The following is a 20,951-nucleotide window of genomic DNA, read 5'->3' on the forward strand; positions in this document are numbered from 1 at the left end:
TTAGTGGCATGTGCCTGACTTTTCTGGAAGAAGAAAGATAATCCTGGAACATTTTGAGAATAAACATTTATCCAAATTAGTAGTCAAGACACTAGTAAAATTGTTTTACATTTTCTTAACACCTTTAACTATACCTTATGCCTCAGAAACTATTTTTCCTACCTTTAATAAAATACAGAATGTGTCTGTAAATTAGAAGAAATACGAGAGCAGAAACTTTCTCTGACTCAGTGAGAAATCCTATCATGGCCCTGTTACCTCAAAGCCTGGGGGCAGGATGGATGGCTGGATTTGCGACACTTCCTAAAATGATCTGCACACCAAAAATTTTTAATTTTTTTAATGACTGCATTTCCAAATATTTTTAAAATCAGTACCATATCCTTTTTTTTAAACATTCACAATAAAAATGTAAATAAGGTCCATTTATTCAGTCAACAAACATGCTGAGAGACTGCTGTGTGCCTGGTATTCTCTTGGGGACACACAGGGCATCCCTCAAAGCCCACATGGTCAGGATATCTTATAAAGTCCCCTGTATTAAGTCTGCATCTGTACTATCTATGTGATGCTCACTGCCTGGAGGAAATAATCGTCACTTTGTGTGCAGCACAGGGTACCCAGGTCCAGCATCCATGGGGAACAAATTCTGTCCCTCCATCCTACTCACTCAGCCGCTGCTTCCCGCGTCCCCCATCCCCCCACCCACATCTGCATCTGACACTTAGCTAGGCTCACCATCTTCCCTCCCCTTCCATTCCTTCTCTTTACCTCCCTTTTCTTTTTTTCTTTTCCTCTCTCTGTCTCCTCCTTTTACTATAAAACTAGGAAAATGTTAATGCCACTCTTACCTCCCAGGAACTCTTCATCAACTACAATGTAACCTCGCTTCTCTGTTCTGCCCACCCTGTGTGCACTAAGGTCAAGAGTGGCCTCCTCAGGCCAGCGCCGCTACTCACTAGGCTAATCCTCCACCTTGCGGCGCTGGCACACCGGGTTCTAGTCCCGGTCGGGGCGCCGGATTCTGTCCCGGTTGCCCCTCTTCCAGGCCAGCCCTCTGCTGTGGCCAGGGAGTGCAGTGGAGGATGGCCCAAGTGCTTGGGCCCTGCACCCCATGGGAGACCAGGAGAAGTACCTGGCTCCTGCCATGGGATCAGCGCGGTGCACTAGCCACAGTGCGCCGGCTGCAGCGGCCATTGGAGGGTGAACCAACGGCAAAGGAAGACCTTTCTCTCTGTCTCTCTCTCTCACTGTCCACTCTGCCTGTCAAAAAATAAAAAAATAAATAAATAAAAATTAAAAAAAGAGTGGCCTCCTACTGTACCAGAAAAGGCTTGAATTTCCTTCTCTTACTTGAACTTGGCAGCAGTAGCCACCCAGACCCTGCCATCACCTCTCTGCCTTCTCCCCTTTGCAGAGGCGCCTCTTCTTGTTATCCTTCTGGGGCCTCTCTTTCAGCTCTCTGCCAGCCCCCTTTCTCTATCCATTTCTCCAGGATGGACACTCAAACCCCAACCCACGTGACCTCTACTCCAGTGCTTGCTGGCCTTGGGGTTCTCTCCATGGGTCACATGGCATGCAGCATCCTTGGAGTGCTGTCCATGATGTCCTTCCTCATCTCACCCATCCCTCTTTTCTCTCTGCTCAGATCCCACTCATCTTCAAGGGACTGGCTTAAAGAGCAAGTTGTAGTGGCTGAGGGCAAGGACTTTGGAGCCAGATAATGTGGTTTCACATCCTGGCTCTGCATTGAGGAGCTGTGAAATCTTGGGAAAATTACTTAACTTGTCTGAGCATTAGTGTCCTCAACTACAGAATGTGCGTGAGAAAAGTGTCTGCCTCCAGAAATTGTTAGGAAAACTAATGAGGTAATATTTGTGAAGTCTGTGGTGTGTCAGCATTAAAAATATTTTCCAAATGCCCAAGCTTTTAATCACCTCTGACCAGCCCATTTATTGCCATGTATTATACATTTTGGGTAAATGAGCACCTGTCCCAGTCGCCTCTATCCCACCCTGGCACAAGGCATTCTTATATGGATGGGTTTTCCATGGCAAGTTAGGGAGGTCTTTTTGGCAGAGGTGAGGTTGGGTATTGCTAGGCACCAACACATTCCATTCCCCCAACTGCTTCAGCCCAGTGAACTGATCAGATGACAGGAACCATAATAGTGCCAAGCCCAATTAATCCAAACCAGAGTGGCATACCCTATACATTTCTGTATCACATCAGTTAAGTTTTATTTTCCATCCTTCATACCTGCTTCTTTTTCTGTGTATAGTTAATCAGCCTTATATTTAAAACATGAAAAGCCTATAAAACATGAAAACCACAAATCCACAGTGCTTTGTTCAAGAATATCCTATTTAATCAAGAAACCTTCCAAAGTAACTCACTTAATGCAGCCACCAGGTGCCAGGTGGTTATATGTGCTTTAGGGGATGGCTAGGGAGTATATAAGAGAGAAAAGCTACCTTTCTCTCTGTCTCTCTCTCTCTCACTATCTAACTCTGCCTGTCAAAAAAAAAAAAAAAAAAAGAGAGAGAGGGAGAGAGAGAGAGAGAGAAAAGCTTACTCCCTACCCTTGGAAGTGGGCTCACAATGCCATCTCTGATTAGAACACATGGTCCCCCTCCTAAGCAGGCATTTTTAGAGTCCAAAGATGTTCCCGTAACCCACTAATGCATCTGTACCTTTAATTAGCCCAATCGAGCATATAACTCGGTAAAATCTCTCACCTCTTTTGCTCCTTTCAACTAATCTCTGAACACTTCATTTTCTAGTAAGCTCTCACTGTAGAACAAGCATAATGAAATGACCGATATTAACCCATTGTTAGATTAAACAAAGTATCTCATTGGTTGATGGCATTCTATATTATTGAGGTTTGAAATGGGTCCTATCTTAGGATGAAAACATTTGGTATTTGCCTAATGAGACCATTCTTGTACCTACAAAGGAAAAAAGACATTGTAGTAAAACATTTCTTGTTAATGACAGCATGTTCAGCACTTCCTGCTCAGCCACATCTGTGGGTGAGGCAGGTTTTTCAATATTAAATGCTGCAGTTGGGCACATATTCTTAGGAGATATCTGATTGGCTACTCCCCAAATATAACTTAAATTGGCTTAAAATAGAACAATCACATGCTAACCCGGTAGCATTAGCAACTCTATTAACAGCCAATTTCACATCCACACCAGAGGGAGTAAAAGGTAATTTGCTCATTATCAACACCCTCCGGCAGTGGAAGGAAATGACTGTTCGTCAAAAAGTATTTTCCAGCATAACAATAGCTGCACCCATATGTAACCACCCCCTTCTCTCTTCCCTTCCACGACATAATCACTGAAGAACAGCTATAGGAAAAAGACTTTGAAGTATAAACAGGTTTGATGTAGGTAAGTCTACCACTTCTCTCCAATATCAACCCCTCCTCCATCTCACCTTGACCCTCTAGGGTTACCAACAAAATGTTCAGCAAGTCATCCTACAGGGTTCAGGATGGATCCCAGTACAACAGAAATTGGTCTAAAGAGAAAGGTTTTCAAGTCCCAAACTACTAAACTAGTACCTCAAACTACTTTAACCCAACCAGTTGAGCATAGGCAGTTCTTAGAGTCCACTGCCACCAACTTTAAACTGCAGGCATATCTAATGATTGAAGAAAATACACCATTCAGAACGAACCACAGCATTGTACCAACGATAGTTATAAACCTCACCCACCACTGATCTTCATTTAGTAAATATTTCTTTAGAAACTAGGTTATCTTGTTTGTTTTTACTCAGTACTTAGTAAACCTCTATAGGGTGTGTTTATATATTTGGAAATAATATACTATTATAGAGATAAATTAATTCCTGTCTAGCTCTTTAGGCCACTATTTCCTCTTCCTGCTTCTGTCTACCTTGTCTCATACACATAAAAGTGAGGCCAGTCTGTGTGAAGCAACTTTTAATGTGTCATTCCTCTGCTCCAAATCTTCCATGGCTCCCATTCCAGGCTCTGAATGCTAGCATCTGAAGCTCTTCACAACCCTGACCCTTCTACTCTCCCAGCTCTAGCTGGGAATTTTTGTTTCTCCTCAGTATCTTAGGATACAACCCATCTTCATTTATCAGGATCAAAGGCAAGATCAAATCCTTCTTGATCATTCCAAAATAATCCACTGCACTTCTGAACAGCACTAGCCCTTTGGGACACTCTGCAACTTCAAAGTGGATTACAAGGGGGCTTCCCTCAGAACTTGAAAATGACAGAAAGGTTGTTCCGGGAGAGATAAACCATACCCAAAGTCACCTTCGACAGACAAAACAGCCCTCAGATCTGTAAAACCTAACTGGACCATAGTTGACTGTGGAAGAACAGAGTTTATCATTCTCATGATGTAGGGGAGAAGGGAAATTTTCATCAGCGAGGGAAGGGAATGATGCCTGGACCCTTCCTATGATGAGGGAGCCTTGGCCAACAGAATGAGTATCAGTTCCGTTGAACAGATCTTCGCTCTCTGGACAGCTACATGATCCCATCCTAGGAAGCTGACATTCGTCATTGTATTATTTCAGTGTCCATTATTTCTGATTCTGTCACCTAGAAACCTCTTTAGTTTCTCACTTTTGTCTACAGAGAGAGAATGTGCTGGCCTTGTGAACCAAGATTTTTACAGTTCCAATAACTGTGATTTTTTTAACACTAAATTAATTATATGGCCCTCATTCTTTCAACGAATGTTATTGAGTATCTACTCTGCGCCAGATACTTGTCCACATACTTGAGGTAAGATAGTGAACAAGAAAGACAATCTCTTGATAAGGAGTTTACAGTCAAGTATGCCCACAATTCTAACATAGTAGGATGACTACCATGGTAGAATGTTTAGGGGATCAGGATGGGAGCACAGATTTACAAAACCCAGGCTTGGAGAGCCAGAGAATACTTTAGAGGAAATTATATTTACCATAAGTTTTCAGGGGTCAGCTGGAGTTAGCTAAAAGATGGTGACAGGAGAGGAATGGAATGACACATATAGCACAAATAGCATGGGCCAGAGGCTAGGGATATGCCTGGAAAACAATGTAGTTCAGTAGAGCTGTGTGGGAAAGTGTGAAGAATGGTAGGGATGAGGGTCAAAAGTACTGGACAAGGATAAAGGAAGTCCCATAACCCAATTCTCTAAAACTTTATTGTATGAGAACAATGAAGAATTATTACAGGATTATGAGCAGGCTAACAACATGATCATTCATTCCTCCAATTTCTCAAAGAATGGATATGGCATTGGAAAAGAAGAGGGCCAGTAGAAGATTTATTTAGAAAGTACAATAGGCAGGCTTGGTGAGGGATGAGTTGATTGGAAGTTGAAGTGAGTAAGAGAGAAAGAGAGAGAGAAAAACCAAAATGGTGCTTGGATTTCTAGGCTTGAACCAACAGAATGGGTGGTGGCACCTTTCTCTGAGGTGGCAAACAGGAATAGTTAAAACACAACTCCAGAGTTGGGTTATCTGAGTTAGAATCACTGCTTTATCACATATTACTATGTAATCTTGGACAAGTTATTTAATCTTCCTGTGCCCTTGTCTCTCGTCAGTAATGAAAATAACCAAAGCACCTTTATCACAGAGTTGTTATACAGATTGCATGTGTTAATAATGAAGTGTTAAGAATAATGTCTGGAATACAATAAATGTTATATGCATTTGTTAAATAAGTAAAATCGATATACAGGAGAGGAAGCAGTCTGGCATAGTGTATTAGGTGTTTGGTTTTGGAGAGGTTGAATTGTAGAACAGTTGGACATAGCTATCTAGAAGGTAGCGTGTACATAAATGTAGAGCTCCAAATGGAGAGAGAGTTAGGCTGGCGATGTCGTTTTGGGTGAAATCCTCATTCTGCTGTCAAGACTCTGGATGGTGCAGGGGAGGACAAGAGAAAGAGAAAGTAGGAGACTGTTTCAGGAATGGCCGCAGGAGACACTTGCTGAGAAAACGGAGAACAGTCAGTCAGACAAGCAGGAGGAAAACCTGGCGAGTCTCAGAAACCAGGGACAGAGAATGTTCCTAGAAAGTGATTCTGGAAGCAACCAGTGCTGTCAAGTTTGTCAAATACAATGAAGACCAAAAAGAACCCACTGTAGCTAACTAAAGAAATTTGACCTTGGCCAATCAGAGTTGCTGCCTCCCAGGGTGGAAGTAGTGAGTAGGGCCAGAAGAAGGTGGCACAGGAAATGTAAGGAGCCAGCAATCATAAATAATTCATACATGAAGACGAATGGCAAGGTGCCAGCAGGGGAGAGGGGAGGGTGAGGCAACAGGGGGGTCTTGTTTTTTGTTGTTGTTGAATAGAAGACACTTGAGCAAGTTTTACTGCTGTTATGGATTATTTGTGTCCCCCCTCCCCAAGATTCATATGTTGAAGTCCTAACCCCTAATACCCAAGAATGTGACTTTATTTGGAAATAAAGTCATTGCATTAGTGATGAAGATGAAGTCAAAGTGGAGTAGAGTGAATCCCTAATTTTAAATGGCTGGGGTCCTTATAAAAGGGAAGTTTGGAGAAAGACTTACAAACAGGGGGAATAATATGTAAAGACGAAGGCAGAGATTGGTATGATAGGTTTACAAGCCACAAAAAAAAAAAAAAAATTGCCAGCCAACCACCAGAAACTTAGGAGATGCATGGAACATATCCTCTGTCACAGCCCTCAGAAAGAACCATGCCAGCACCCTGACCCTGGGGTCAGCCTCCAGAGCTGTGGGACAATACATTGATGTAATTTGAAGTCACCCAGTCGTGGCACTTTGTTATAGCAGCCCTAGAAAACAGACACAGGTGTGAAAGAGACATTCGCCATTGACCTTATTAATCAGGGTCCCAGCTAGAAGTAGATAGCATGCTCAAGCCAAAAATATGTGAAATATTTTATAAAGGGACTAGGCACAAAGGTATTGGCATAGTGTAAGGAAGCTACAAGACATCATGCAGTGCCTCTGTGAAGTAAGAGCAGACCTTGGTCACCTCCAGGACTCAGGGGCCAGGAGAGGGAGCAGACCTGCAGTAAGCAACAGAGTAGCCCCTTGGAGAGGCCTTGAGAGACCAGAGTCTCAGGCACTCCTGGGGACCTACCAGGGAGGATCTGAGATGTGCATGCAAATACAGCATGTTCTTCTTTCCCTCTGGTCTCCTGCTAACACTCTGCACCAGCCAAACCCACCAGAGCCAGAGAGCAGGAGAGCTGGTTGATACAGTACAAGAGTCCACCTCACCTAATGGGCACAGTGATGTGCGGGATAAAGAGGAACCTAGCCCAAGACCTTTTTCACATTTTGGGAGCACATGACTACATTATATATTCAAATCTTTAAATTTTAAAAATGTGAGTAAGAAGACCCAGCAGAGAGAGAGAGCTACAGTTACAAGGTAGCTCTGTGTGATGCCACCTGCAGGAGGGAAGTGGGCCATTTCACAGCACAAGTATTCTTGTAGTTGGTTGTGATTGTACATTTCTGCTTCACCTACTGTATACTGGGTTCTTGGCACTTTCAAATTATTAAATAGATTCATATTTATAGTCTGTGTTTCTCATTTTTCATCTTTGGAAGTATCCATTGAGAGAGATGTTTCCCAGTATCACCTAACCTCTTGACTTTTGAAGTAACTGGAATGCATCTCTCTTCTTCTAAGCTGCCTTTGAGATACACTGGCGACCATAAAGAAAACAGATTTGGTTTAAAATGTGGGCTCATAAGAAGCAAGAGGTGACTCTAAGACAAGCTTCTATTTACAGCACAACTGGTAAGAATCATTTCTTTTAACTGTAACTATAAACATGTATTTAACCAAACCTACTATAAAATACTAAAATATCTAAATTAATACATGTTGACATGTTATCTTCTTTTATATGCTCCCACACCAAATTTAGCTAATGTGTTATAAAAGTTAGCACAATATCTTTGATAACAGTAGCAAGCCTTTTGTGATTAAGGCTGGCATTCCCGTGTTTACAGCAGTTCACCTTGGGGCTTTGCAACCTGAATACATTTTAAATCCCACAAAGAAGGACTGGCTATGGGAAAATCTTTTTAGTCCTGAGATTGGCTTTCCCAGATGACATTAAGGAGTTGTTTTGTGATGGTCCACCTCAGAAGTCTTCAGCTTGTCATCCCATAACTGGGGCTATCATATATTGGTCCCCCTGCTCTGGAAACAAAAAGATCAAATTTGGAAGTCAGCCCAGCCCATGTGACTGTCTTCACACTGTATTATTTATCTTTGATGGATAAAAGAGTGGGATGCAATAAAATACAGAAATTTTCATAAAGGGAGGACAAGGCTGCTCATGGATAAATCATTTGAGAAAAATCAGCATTGAGCTTCGACCCAATTTCTCCCTCACATGAATAATGGGATGAAGTGCAGTAGATAAAACAGGCCTCAGAGAGCATTGGTGGGGGGCAAATAAGGAAACTGGGCGAGTCAGAGACATGGCTGTACTGAGGTGACAGGTAATCCAGAAATGCAGAGTTCAGCATCTTCCTAGGTGTTTCAGAGGTGGACAGCATTATGGGAAGAAAGAAAATGCCAAGAATTTTCAAACAAAAAAAAACAGAAAGCTAGAGACAAAATGGAAATGAAGCGTACCGTTTCCAATCTGACGCACTGCCGTGATAGCCAGCAATCCTTACTGAGTGTTTCTGTGTTTTTAGGTCACACCCGCATGCTGCCAGGCACAGGAATGTGTTCATTTCTTCCATTCATTTTGGGGGCAGAATTCCCTCTGCAGCCTCCTTGCTGTCACAGCTGCGGGAGCACTGGGCTTTCCTCCCTGTTGCCACTGGAGCACTTGATGCACTCTTGGTTACAAAGCGCTGGACTGCTGCTGCCTGCAGTCAATCCATTTAGCCGAAGGCCTCTGATTTGTTCACATTTACTACAACACATACAGAGGGCTAGAGGATTTCTTTTTTTTTTTCTTTCTATTTTTTTCTTTTTCTTTTTTTTTCTTTTTTCTTTTTCTTTTTTTTTTTTTTTACTATTGATCTGGTGCTTTAAGAGGGGAAAAAATCTCCTTGGCTGTCTAAACACTATCGATCCCTGCTTGGGAGTCGCAGCAGAAGTGTAGAAAGGGCGTGGATGAATTGAAATTTCATTTCCGACAACTTGTTCCTGTTATTTTTACCCTTTTGGATGGGGAGAAACACGTTGCCGCGGCTTCAGTCAATGTGGTCGATAGCTCCACTGAGAAACTCAACACGGTTTCTGCCAGAGGTTTGGCAATGAGACATGATGTTGGATTTAGAGAGTGTGAAACTGAAGGATGCTGGTGAAATGCATGAGGTCTTAACACCAAGCAGAGGCAGAACAGGTGGCGTTGGGCTCCTGCGACCTCGCAGAGCCGTGGCTTTGAAGAAGAGAGGGATCACCGAGACTCGGAACTCCACTGTGTAGAAGGGGGCCTGAGAATTCACACAAACAGCTTCACCCGGGTGCCAGTGCCTTGCTTTCGGCTCTCAGTTGCCTGCCCCAACAGCCAAGAGCGGAAGATCCTTTCCAGCCAAAGCGAAGTTGCCGGCCTTGCAAACAGCACTGTGTTGAACTTTCACACAAGAAAGCTCAAGAAAGGTCAGGGAAAGTGTCAGCGCAGAAACAGGAGCCCCAGGCCCACAGGGAGCTTGAGGGCAACACTGGGCACCCAGGGGTGTGCGTCTGCAACCAGGGGCCGCAGGAAGCTCTCCCATCCCTTAGGCACATGGGCTGGGAGGTGGGGCGTGGTGCCAGCAGCACCAGCTTTGTTCTTTTATTAGATGTTCAAAGAATACAGCAGAGAATCAGCTCCCCACCCCCACTTTCTAATGGCGACATCTGGCATTTATGCAGCCATATACCTTTGATCTTAAGGATGCCAAAGCACTTTACAACCTGCTCCAGTGCTAATGGCCATAGCAAGCGTCTTACAGTAAAGCTGGCCAAATCTTCCCCATACGAGTTCCCTCTTCCCAGCTTTGCAGTACACGCACAGTTTTTCTTTCTGCAAGGAAAGATTCCGGTTTGGATCCCAAACTCCCCTTTTGTTTGTCATTTTTTTTTTTTACAAAGTTTGTATGGGAGTGACTTTTTTTTTTTTTACTGAAAGTATTTCATAACCATTTCTTAATAAACAGTATTTCATTTACATTTCCAATTATCTTATAGCCCCATTTCTGCCCCTCATCCCCATTCCTCCCATTCCAGAAAAAGACGGAAATGTTCTGTACTCCTGGGAGCCAAGAATCTGCATTGCGGATGAGGTTGCAAATTCAGACACAATAAACAGAATCAAGAAAAACTGAGCTGGCATTTGACAGAAATTGTAAAATGACACTCAGAAATGTTGCTCTGTGGAAATTACTGATATTAAAATATAAATCAGTGTCTTGTGTTTCCCGTAGCACCAGAGGCTCTATTAGGTTATGCAGTTTGATTGCTGAGCTGAACCTAAGAGACTTGGCAGTTGAGTGCTGAAGTTATCACAAAGTATTTAACCCTTATCCTGCTGGAAAGCAGGCACCGTGGCAAAGGCCAGTTGCTCGTATTGCCTCCAAAAGGCCTTGACTTTTTCATTGAACCCTTTAAAGCTTGGGTGAAGACTAAGATGGGGAGAGGAAATAACAGAATCTGGAAAATTCTTTCTCAAGATAAGAGTTTTGATGCATAGTACAAGGCAGAAAACAGCCAAGGGCAACTCAAGAAGCAGCTTCTACATTTTAGAATTTTACAGAGTTGGAAATATGGTCTCTGTTATGTCTGTGTTATTTATCTAATTTCCATTACAACTCTTTAAGGTGGGCATTATTATTCCAGTTGTTTGGATGTGAGAAGTTAACTGGCCCCTGGTCACATGACTCTAGTTAAATTGTGAGTCCTGATTCCTAGAAGAATTAGCTGGCAAGGAAAGTGCAGGACAACTCTGGAGCACCTTGTGATGCCAGCTGCTCCACTTCCGATCCAGCTCTCTGCTGTAGCCTGGGAGAGCAGAGGAGGATGGCCCAAGTCCTTGGGCCCCTGCGTCCACGTGGGAGACCTGGAGGAAGCTCCTGGCTCCTGGCTTCAGATCAGCGCAGCTCTGGCCGTTACAGCCAGCTCAGGAGTGAACCATCGGATGGAAGACCCCTCTCTCTCTCTCTCTCTCTCTCTCTCTGCCTCTCCTCTCTCTGTGTAACTCTGACTTTCAAATAAATAAATAAATCTTTAAAAAAAAATCAAAGAAGAGAAGGAGCATTTGAGAAAAATATTTGCAGAGATTGAAGAATTGGTCATGATGCAACAGAGATTCCAAAATGTGCAGCAGAAGCAGCTAGTGGAGGTGCTAGAAATGCAGAGTGAGTCACAGAGAAGTCTCTGTGAGAGGAGCTTAGACGATTAAGGGTACTTGGCTATTTGTATTAGATTCATCTGCATGGAACAGAAAGACACACATTAACAGTGACTTAAATGAGATAGAAATTGCTCTCTCTGTCCAGGGTCAGCGTGGTGGTTCCACATCATTAAGGACCTACACTCCTTCCATTTGTTTAAGCATCTCCTCATATTCCAAATGGCGTCTGGAGCACTAGTCATCAAGTCAACATTGCAACCAATTAGGGAGAAGGGAAAGAACAAAACACTATCTCTAAAGACTTCCTGGAAGTTGTCCCAATACTTCCTTCTCCATTACATTGGTCAGTGCATACAGCCATGCTTATTAGCAAAACAGACTGGGAGATGTAGTCTTTGAGACGAGTATAAAGACACTCCACTAAAATCGGGGTTCTGTCACTAAGGAAGAAAAAGAGTATATATATATTGCAATACACAACTAACAACCTCTGTGAAAGTTACCCAAGTAGATAACCATAGGGAGATTTTTACCTGGATCAGTGAGTCTGATAAACTCTAGAACCCATCTCTTGTTCTTCATGGTCCTTCATATCTTCTGTCCTCCAAAAGCCACTTTCTGGGGAGACCCAAATAGCCTTATTTTCTCTCCAAAGGAGCCTCATGCATGGATTTGGACCACAGTCCAGTGTTCTTAATATCAGGTTCCTATTTTCTCTGTTATCATGCAGAACTCCAAACCACAGCAAAAGCCAATTCCATCATCATCTCCTCTTAACAGTTATCTCCCCACATTAGATGTGCCCATCTGTCCAGGAATTTTTCTCTTTTATAACTGGATTTGGATCCAAAACTGTGGACTCTTCATGCCAGACCTCCACAAACTATGGCTCCATCCATGCATTCTGTATAGAAATAATTTGTTAGACGAGGAGAATCCTGGTCCATTCATAGTTTTCACATTTTTTTAAAAGAGAAAATGTTGAATATCCCTCCATCATTTCAGTAGCTAAGAGCTCCAAGTTTCATCCCACTTTTTTCATTCATAGGAAGTAGAACATTTGAGAAAAATCTAAAACACAGCACAAGTAAAGGAAAGACCTGTGGCTGAGTATAGGTAAATCTAAGTGAGTTGTTTGATTAACCCCCAAGAATACCTTTAACTTAAAATGGAATAGTGTCTCTTTCCCAGAAAACCCAGAAACATGTTCTAGATGAGGAAATTTATATCCTTAATTGTCTCCCATCCAAGTTATAAAGCAAAAAGAAATCAGCAGTGTCACTCTAAGGCCAGTAGTTAATTATTTTCCAAGGAAGTGACCAGTTCTTTGGGGAAAGCGCTAGCATCAGCCATCTGGCCATGGCATTTGTGTAGCCTGATGGCACAGATGATGTATGAAATACTGACTGAAGAGTTTCCATCTTGCCCCAGTCGACCTGTGTTTCAACGAGCATGTTCACTTGTGCCCTTTTTCCTTCTTCTCCCCAAATTAAACAAAGACACTCTGAGTTAGGAAGGAGAAGAGATGAGGCATTGGAACATAAGCAAGAGAATTTCACTCTAGTGAGATCTACAAGATGGAGCAAAAAGTGGGGAAAATATTAATAGATCCCCAGAAAGGTTTAGTGATCCATTGTCAGAGGGACTTTGACCAATGCCGGGAGAGTGAGCAGGATCCTACTGTCCTATCCCCTTTTTCCAGCAGCTTTCAAGGGGAAGCCTAAAGTGCTGGTAGAGAGTTTATGAGACCAGGCTTGTGTGTGTGTGTGTGTTTGTCTGCACCAGGAACATGGAGGAACATCTTTCGAGGGCCAGAAAGGGCCAGCTAACTCAAAGACAACAGGATGAAGAGGATGCAGTATACGCATCAGAGCAAAGACAGCTCGGCACACTGGAGAGAGACGCTCATGACCTTGGATCAAAAGCTGGAGAGAGACGCTCATGGCCTTGGATCAAAAGCTGTTCATGATACCAGGATCCACAACAGGACCTCAGAATTCAGGTACACTCTGGCAAGTCCTTGAAAATATTGAAGGAATCACAAACTAATTAATTTTTAAATGAAAACAGTCCTTTCTCAGAAATAATTAAGATTATGTTTCCTGCCACTTTATGGAAGTGGGGATCAACAAACAGGTTGAATAATAGAAAAATAGTTACTTTTCCTTTGGACTTTTGAGTTCATACTAGTTACACTGATCACCTATGTGGGGTGTAGCATCAGATGTCTCTCAGAAATCTGTCGGTGCTTCAAGAATATGACTGAGAAGAATTACAAAACAGCACCAGATGCACTACTAAGGTTTTGTTTTGACTACATCGTGCTAATCTGGGCACGGCTGTCATCAAGAGAAGGCCTACTTAAAAAGGCAGAAGGCAGCACTTTTGGAAACAGGAAAGCTGTTCCCTGAGCATATCTAGCAGAAAAAACATGGAGAAAAGAAAAGAGTTCTCTCCTCCCTACAACATATTTGTCAGGTCACACTCCTAAGAGAGCACCGTGTAGATTCATGTGCTCATTCCATAAAGCATTTGGGGCTGTCTCAAAGCACTCTCCCTTATCCATCTGGCAAACATTACTGTCAAATGCATCTAAAATTTGTCATCTAACCCTTCCATTTTTTCCACCATAAACACTTCCAAATTGCCTGCTGCTCCTGCTCATGACTCACAGGATTCCTATGTCTCCTTCATGGAACAAAACTCAGCTCTGTGTTTTTCCTCTGACCCGCTTTACGTAGTAAAGTCCAATATATTTTCATTCAAATATTAGACCCTATCATTTCCACTTTCCCTTCCAAATACCCTTGGCCCTTCAGCTATAGTCATGTAACTCCATAGTGGATGAAACCATCACAATCTAGAAAATCATTTTTTCCACCTTTTGAACAAAACTTCATTTGATTTAAGAACAATCTCCTGACTATACAATGGATCTGCCTATGCAGAAATGTTATCTCTAAGGATATATTTGTACCATTACAACATTTATATGGTACTTGATCTGAGTTCATAGTTGCTAATAAAGAAAGATGTCCATCAGGATAGAACATTGAATCAGTAAACCTTAGAGCTAGAAATTCCTTATAAGTTATTTAGTAGAACCCAGGCCCCCCCTTCCACAGTTTACAGAGGCAGAAATGAAGGCTCAGAGAGATGAGGGTCTTCTGAAAGGCCACTCCTCAAATTCGGTGCTAAACCAGGTTTAGAAGCTTGGTGGCCGACAGCCCTGTTTTACTGTTATTTTATGCCACACTATTTTCTATCTTCTTGATTGGAAGTCATTGTGATGTTCAACAGTATTTCTTTTGGGGGACAGAGGAGGTTAGGAATGGCCATGTGATTTGTTTTGGTCAGTGATATGTGAACAGAAGTGAAGTGTGTGACTTCCACTTTAAGAACCAGTAGGGATTCACCAAGTTCCCTTTCTGCTGCCATGGCAACGGGCAACCTACTAGATAGTGAAGGTTCCACCAACTGAGGACAATGAGGAGCAGAGTGAGGACAATGTGGAGAGGAGCCCCAGGTGACTCATAAAGGACGGGTAGTGTGAGTGAAAAATAAGCCTTCCTGGCTTATAACCTCTGGGATTTGGGGGTTGTTTGTTACCGCAGCATCACCCATTATATCCCTACTGGGTAAGACTAGCCACACCATCATTCCCATGATGCATCTCTGTGCATGAGATTTAAAAGCGTATACAATGCAGAAAATTAGAATACAACTCCATAAAACATTCCAAATTCCACGTGTCACCAGCATTCTTTCTTCTTCTTGTCTTATGTTAGGGGTTGGGTATGTGGTTCATTACAAAGAATGAGTATTTTGATAGCTTCTCATTCTTGGAACTGTTCTGCAGGTAAGTGCCTGGTGGAAATTTTCTCTAGTCTTAGAGTTGAAAACATAATGAATTACATTATTTTAATAAGTTCAGTGCATTATGACCTCAAAGGCATCATCCTGTACTTACACACACATATGTATACAAAAATCTTAGGTTTCCTTGGAAGCTTTCTTATCTAGATAATTCTCAGCACTTATTTCCCAACTTTACAAGCATCAACGTTATGGCAAGTTGTTGCTTCAGAAACTTCTGATCATTGGATATTTCAAAGAAATAGTTCTAAACTTAGTGGAGGATCCCCATGGAGCAGTAAGAGAGCCTGTGTGGCCTTGGGTAAGCGACAGCTTCTCCGTGTCTCAGTGTCTTCCTTTGTAAATGAGGACAGCAGCAGGACCTGGCCTGCAGAGCTACTGTGAAAGTGAAGTTGGGTCATGTATATCTTGGCTAGCCCATAGTCACTGTGTAATTTAACTAAATCTGAGTCGTAGAATACTAGAAATCTGGGAAATGAGCACCATTCAGACCTTGTGCTTCCCAAAAAGCGTGAATTCAGAAACTGTTTGGTCCACCAAGTAGTAATTTTCTGGAAAAGATGTAAGACAATGGTCCTACCTCCTTGGTGAAGGGTTTAACACACCTTTGAAAACAAACAGATGGATAGGCAAGTATGTATTTTCCAACCCCTCTGCTGACAGCCTGGATCCAGCTGGAAAAAATCATTAAAGGGTCAGGGTCATTTATACTTCTCCTTGTTTATATGGACTTTTTCAGGTTTATAACAAAGCTCAGAAAATGCTAAAGCTTAAAGGAGAATTGAGAGCTGCCAAAGAACTGAAAAATGAGGTAAGACTCCTAACCTGTCTACTTACATGAAATTGAGCCTTTGTTATAAGTAACTTCTTTTAAAGGTTCACAATTCCAGATTATAGTCATAAACATTACAAAATATCAGAGACAAAAGTGGGCACAAAGCATAGCCTTTAAGAGCCCAAACTTGACTTGGGTGAATCTGTGTTCATTATCTACTAGCAGTATAACACCGAGCACGGCACCTGCTTTCTCTGAGCTTCCCGTGCCATACCTAAAAAAAAAAATTGAATGAAGAACACATATTTCATGGGTGTGCTCTGAGTATTAAATAAGATACTGTCTATAAAATGTTCTTAATAAATAATTGTTATCAACATTCTGTCTTCATCTGGACTGATATAGAAATGGAGTGTTCTCATTAGTCTAAAATTTTGGTTCAACCATTTTTGAATATGTCCTAACTGTTCCAGAAAGGATTGAAAAAGCTGTTTTAGTTAGTACACACTTGTCCCACATGACATATGCTTTTAAGCAGATCTCTCCGTAGAGATGAGAGCTGAGCTGCTGCTGCTGCTGCCTTTTTTTTTTTTTTTTTTTTTTTGACAGGTAGAGTGGACAGTGAGAGAGAGAGACAGAGAGAAAGGTCTTCCTTTTCTGTTGGTTCACCCCCCAATGGCCACTGTGGCCAGCGCACCACACTGATCCAAAGCCAGGAGCCAGGTGCTTCTCCTGGTCTCCCATGCAGGTGCAGGGCCCAAGCACTTGGGCCATCCTCCACTGCACTCCCGGGCCACAGCAGAGAACTGAACTGGAAGAGGGGCAACCAGGACAGAATCCGGCGCCCCGACTGGGACTAGAACCTGGGGTGCTGGCACCACAGGCGGAGGATTAGCCTATTGAGCCGCGGCGCCGGCCAAGAGCTTCTTCTTCTTTTTTTTTTTTTTTTTTTTTTTTTTTTTTTTTTTTTTTGAGATTGATTTATTGGGCAGGTATTGTGGCACAGCAGGTTAAAGCCCTGGCCTGAAGGGCTGGCGTCCCATATGGGCGCCAATTCTAGTCCTGGCTGCTCCTCTTCCAATCCAGCTCTCTGCTGTGGCCTAGGATAGCAGTGGAGGATGGCCCAAGTCTTGGATCCCTGCACCCATGTGGGAGACCTGGGGGAGGTTCCTGGCTCCTGGCTTCAGATCGGCACAGCTCTGGCCATTGTGGCCATTTGGGGAGTAAACCAGCAGATGGAAGACCTCTCTGTCTCTACCTCTCTCTGTAACTCTGTAACTCTCTTTCAAATAAATAAAATAAATCTTAAAAAATTGATTTATTTATTGAAGGCAGAATTACAGAGAGGCAGAGGGAAAGACAGAGAGAGATTTGGTTCACTCCCTAAATAGCCGCAATGGTTGGAGCTGCACCAGTCTGAAGCCAGGAGCCAGGAACTGCTTCTGGGTCTCCCGTGTGGGTGCAGGGGCCCAAGCACTTGGGCCATCTTCTACTGCTTTCCCAGGCCATAGCAGAGAGCTGGATTGGAAAAGGAGCAGCCAGGTCTCGAACCAGTGCCCATATGGGATGCCAGCACTGCAGGCTGTAGCTTTATCCACTACATCACAGCACCGGCCCTGAGCAACTTCTAAAACATACTTCTGCCCCTTTTCTGCTGGATTACTGAGGCCACATGAGACTTGCTGCCATTTTTGCAGGGAACAAGGATCTGGTTCGTATTTCCCAGAAGGCAATTCCTTCAATAAACTGTTATCTTTGGAACACCTTTGATGGGCCAGGCAATGTTCTAGGGGTCAGGGATAAAGCACTAAACAAAATATACAAAGATCCCTACTCTCACGAAGCTTACCTTCTACTATCCAAAGATATGATGCTATGTGGGAACTGCCCAAGTGCCAACAAAGTTCAGCCCACATTTCAGAGGTGGCTGGTATCTGCCATACGCCAGGCATCTCCTGCACTGTGTACTTACCTGTGCAGTATGCCCATGTTTAAAGGATTTAGAACACAGCAAAATAGACTCATTCTCTAATATGTAAACATAATTGTTTCCAAAATTTTTGCTCATAGGCAAAACTTTGTATAAATACCTAACAACTCCCATCATAAGTAATTCAAAAACTGTAATATTTCCATAAGTGGGAAAATAAATTCAAGGAATCCAATTAGTAATAACAATATTAATGTTTGAAATTACTGAAGATAACAGCTTTATTGCACAAGTGTAAAAATTTCTGAAACAATGTTAGTTTTTTAAAGTTTCACACTCTTAAAAGCATAACTCACACATTAAATTGACCAATGTTGTGTGGTTTTGGTATTAGTGATGATTAAAAGTAGTTTCCATCAATTATTGAAGATTTGTCCTCAGAGAAATAACTTCCCTAAGATTATGACCTTTATGGTATTCTTGGTTGACTTCAAAATAACGCTGGCAACTGCCACACAAATTTCACCATGTTTTCTTGCTCAAGTGCCAAATCCCTGCGAATGATGTCATTCAAGGCTTTGTAATACTTGTGGACCCTGAAAGTGTTGCTACATTTTAAGCTGGAATTTATCATAAGCTTCCCCCAAGAAGTATGGAACTGTCAATTCACTGAGGCCCAGAGTAAAATCTCCTCCCCTCTTTTGAAACACACATTTGAGAAGACATGCTCTTTGACAAAAGCCCTTTTTAATCAATACAGAAAGTTTGCATCAGTCAGTAAGCCATTTTCCATGAATGGTCATGGATATGGTAGCAGCTGCAAGATCAGCACTCATCATGTTACCTGTAGGTTGAGAACTCTGTGTTGTCATATGCTCAAAGCAGAGTGACCAGGTCCCAACCCCATTTAAGCAAAACTGAGCATCTAGGTGCATGGCTTATGTAAATGAAAACTCACCTAGCAGTGGAGGCTTGTGATTTCTGCCATCGTTAATGACTTCAGAGCCAGGGCAGGATCTGATGGTGCCTGAGGGTCAGCATTTATGACTCTCAGCGAAGCTCATGCCCCAGCACTTGTTACAGAGCTATGATTGATGAAATGACAGATTAGATATATCCCCGCTGAATCTTGATACTCAGAAGACATCTGCCTGGAATCTAGCCTTCATAAAGTAGATAGGATTAAAATAGTTTATAGCTAATATCTGTACAAGATACTGGCAAGAAATTAGATTTACTAGGAGGCCAGTAACACTTGCCTATCTGGGGTTCTGAGGTGAGCACAGCCTTGTCTTTCAATGACCTATAGTTTTAAATGAAACGTGGTCCATGGAAATCATCCTAATGTTTTTCCAGTGTTTTCACTCCCGTACATCAAAACCACTGTATGATTTGGTCCTTAGGAATGAATGGTTGGGTTTTGATTTGAGGAGCAAATACCATTTGATATCAAGCAAAACACATTCATTATTCAACTAGTTTAGGAAATCCTCAAAGAAAGATGATTTATTCTAAATATTTTATTTTATGAATGAAGAAATTGCCTCAGAGACTCAAAGCCAATGCTCAATGTCCAAATTAGATGAGATTATCTACATCAAAGACCTGGTTCTAAGATGTGGTGGTGCAAAAACAATTGGACTTAGCAAGGTTCTGGTTGGAGGTCATCCAAAAGAGGAGTGAGAAAGGATGTTTGGGGGCCAGCGCCGTGGCTCATTTGGTTAATCCTCCACCTGATGCACTGGCATCCCATATGGGCGCCAGTTGCTCCTCTTCCAGTCCAGCTCTCTGCTGTGCCCCGGGACGGCAGTGGAGGATGGCCCAGGTGCCTGGGTCCCTGCACCTGCATGGGAGACCAGGAGGAAGCTCCTGGCTCCTGGCTTCGGATTGGTGCAGCGCCGGCCGTAGTGGCCATTTGGGAAGTGAACCAACAGAAGGAAGACCTTTCTCTCTGTCTCTCTCTCTCACTGTCTATAACTCTACCTGTCAAATAAAAATAAATAAATAAAATTTTAAAAAAAGAATTAAAAAAAGAAAGGATGTTTATATTGGCCTAAGGGCAAGCATTTAACTTTTTATTGAGAGAAACTCACGTTGTTTATCACTGGTATTTCGTTAGTGAGCCCTCAGCAGGCTGGGCTCCACGTGGAACAATCTAGTGACCCGGTCCCTCCTCAAGGCACACGGATGCAGCCTCCAGCCAGTAGTATAGGGCATCTGACTCTCCTGTAGAGCAGGCATTATGAGGCATCTGATCTGCTCCTGGATGCCAAATACAGGTAGTCATGTGGCAGAGTGGAAGGGACCCTCAAGGTCTCACTCCTCAGTGAGGTGCCGCATCCAGGTCCCAACGTGGAAGCCAGGAGAAAGCACTGCATTCAAGCTGCTGCTGCTTAACCAGAGAGTTTCTATGTTGTTATCAAGCTTTTTTGAAAACAGTATCTTTACAGCCCTTTTGTTAGCCATTCTACAGGTATTGTCTTAAGAGAGTTCCTAGTAATTGTCTTAATGGTAATTACATGCTTGGGGCAGTTGACATCCACTGTTATTTTTCTGAAAGTGAGGAACAAGGGATAGGAGCAAGAGAGGAGGAGGGAGAGTTTTGAGATAATGAAATCCTTTTAATGACTGAGCCATGCCGTTAACCTAATTAAACTGTAAAGTGGTAAAAAAAAAAAAAAAAATCCAGGTACTAAATGGAAATGAAGAAATAAATCAGCTGAGACAGCAGCACTTCTGGGAAACCTTCTGAATTCCGAATACTCTGACATTGCAGTGTCCGAATCTGGAGTTGTCCTCTGGCCCCTCTCAGCCTTGTGCAAAGGTCTCTTAAACTGGCCCGTCCACTAAGGCTTGATTTACAATGTCCAGATCTGGTCTCCAGATCCGCTGCAGCTCATACATCTCAGAGGCCAGTGCAGTCACTGGGGTGTGGGGGCAGGGTCAGGAAGAATGTGCCCTCCTGGCTCCAGTGCTAACCAGATGTGGGAGCCTGGGCACCGGGGCTTGGAT

General features: G+C 42.8%; 1 protein-coding gene across 1 annotated transcript in view; it reads left to right on the forward strand.

The window, feature by feature from the left end:
• Positions 1-15,994: 15,994 nt before the first annotated feature.
• Positions 15,995-20,951, forward strand: part of PMFBP1 (polyamine modulated factor 1 binding protein 1) — a 48,439-nt gene continuing 43,482 nt past the window's right edge. The window contains exon 1 of the mRNA XM_089320395.1: positions 15,995-16,045. Coding sequence (XP_089176521.1) covers positions 15,995-16,045 — 51 coding nt within the window. The remainder of the gene's footprint in view (positions 16,046-20,951) is intronic.

This window comes from Oryctolagus cuniculus, chromosome 18, assembly GCF_051225735.1.
Source record: "Oryctolagus cuniculus isolate XC-2025 breed Fujian yellow rabbit chromosome 18, ASM5122573v1, whole genome shotgun sequence".
NCBI lineage: Eukaryota > Metazoa > Chordata > Mammalia > Lagomorpha > Leporidae > Oryctolagus > Oryctolagus cuniculus.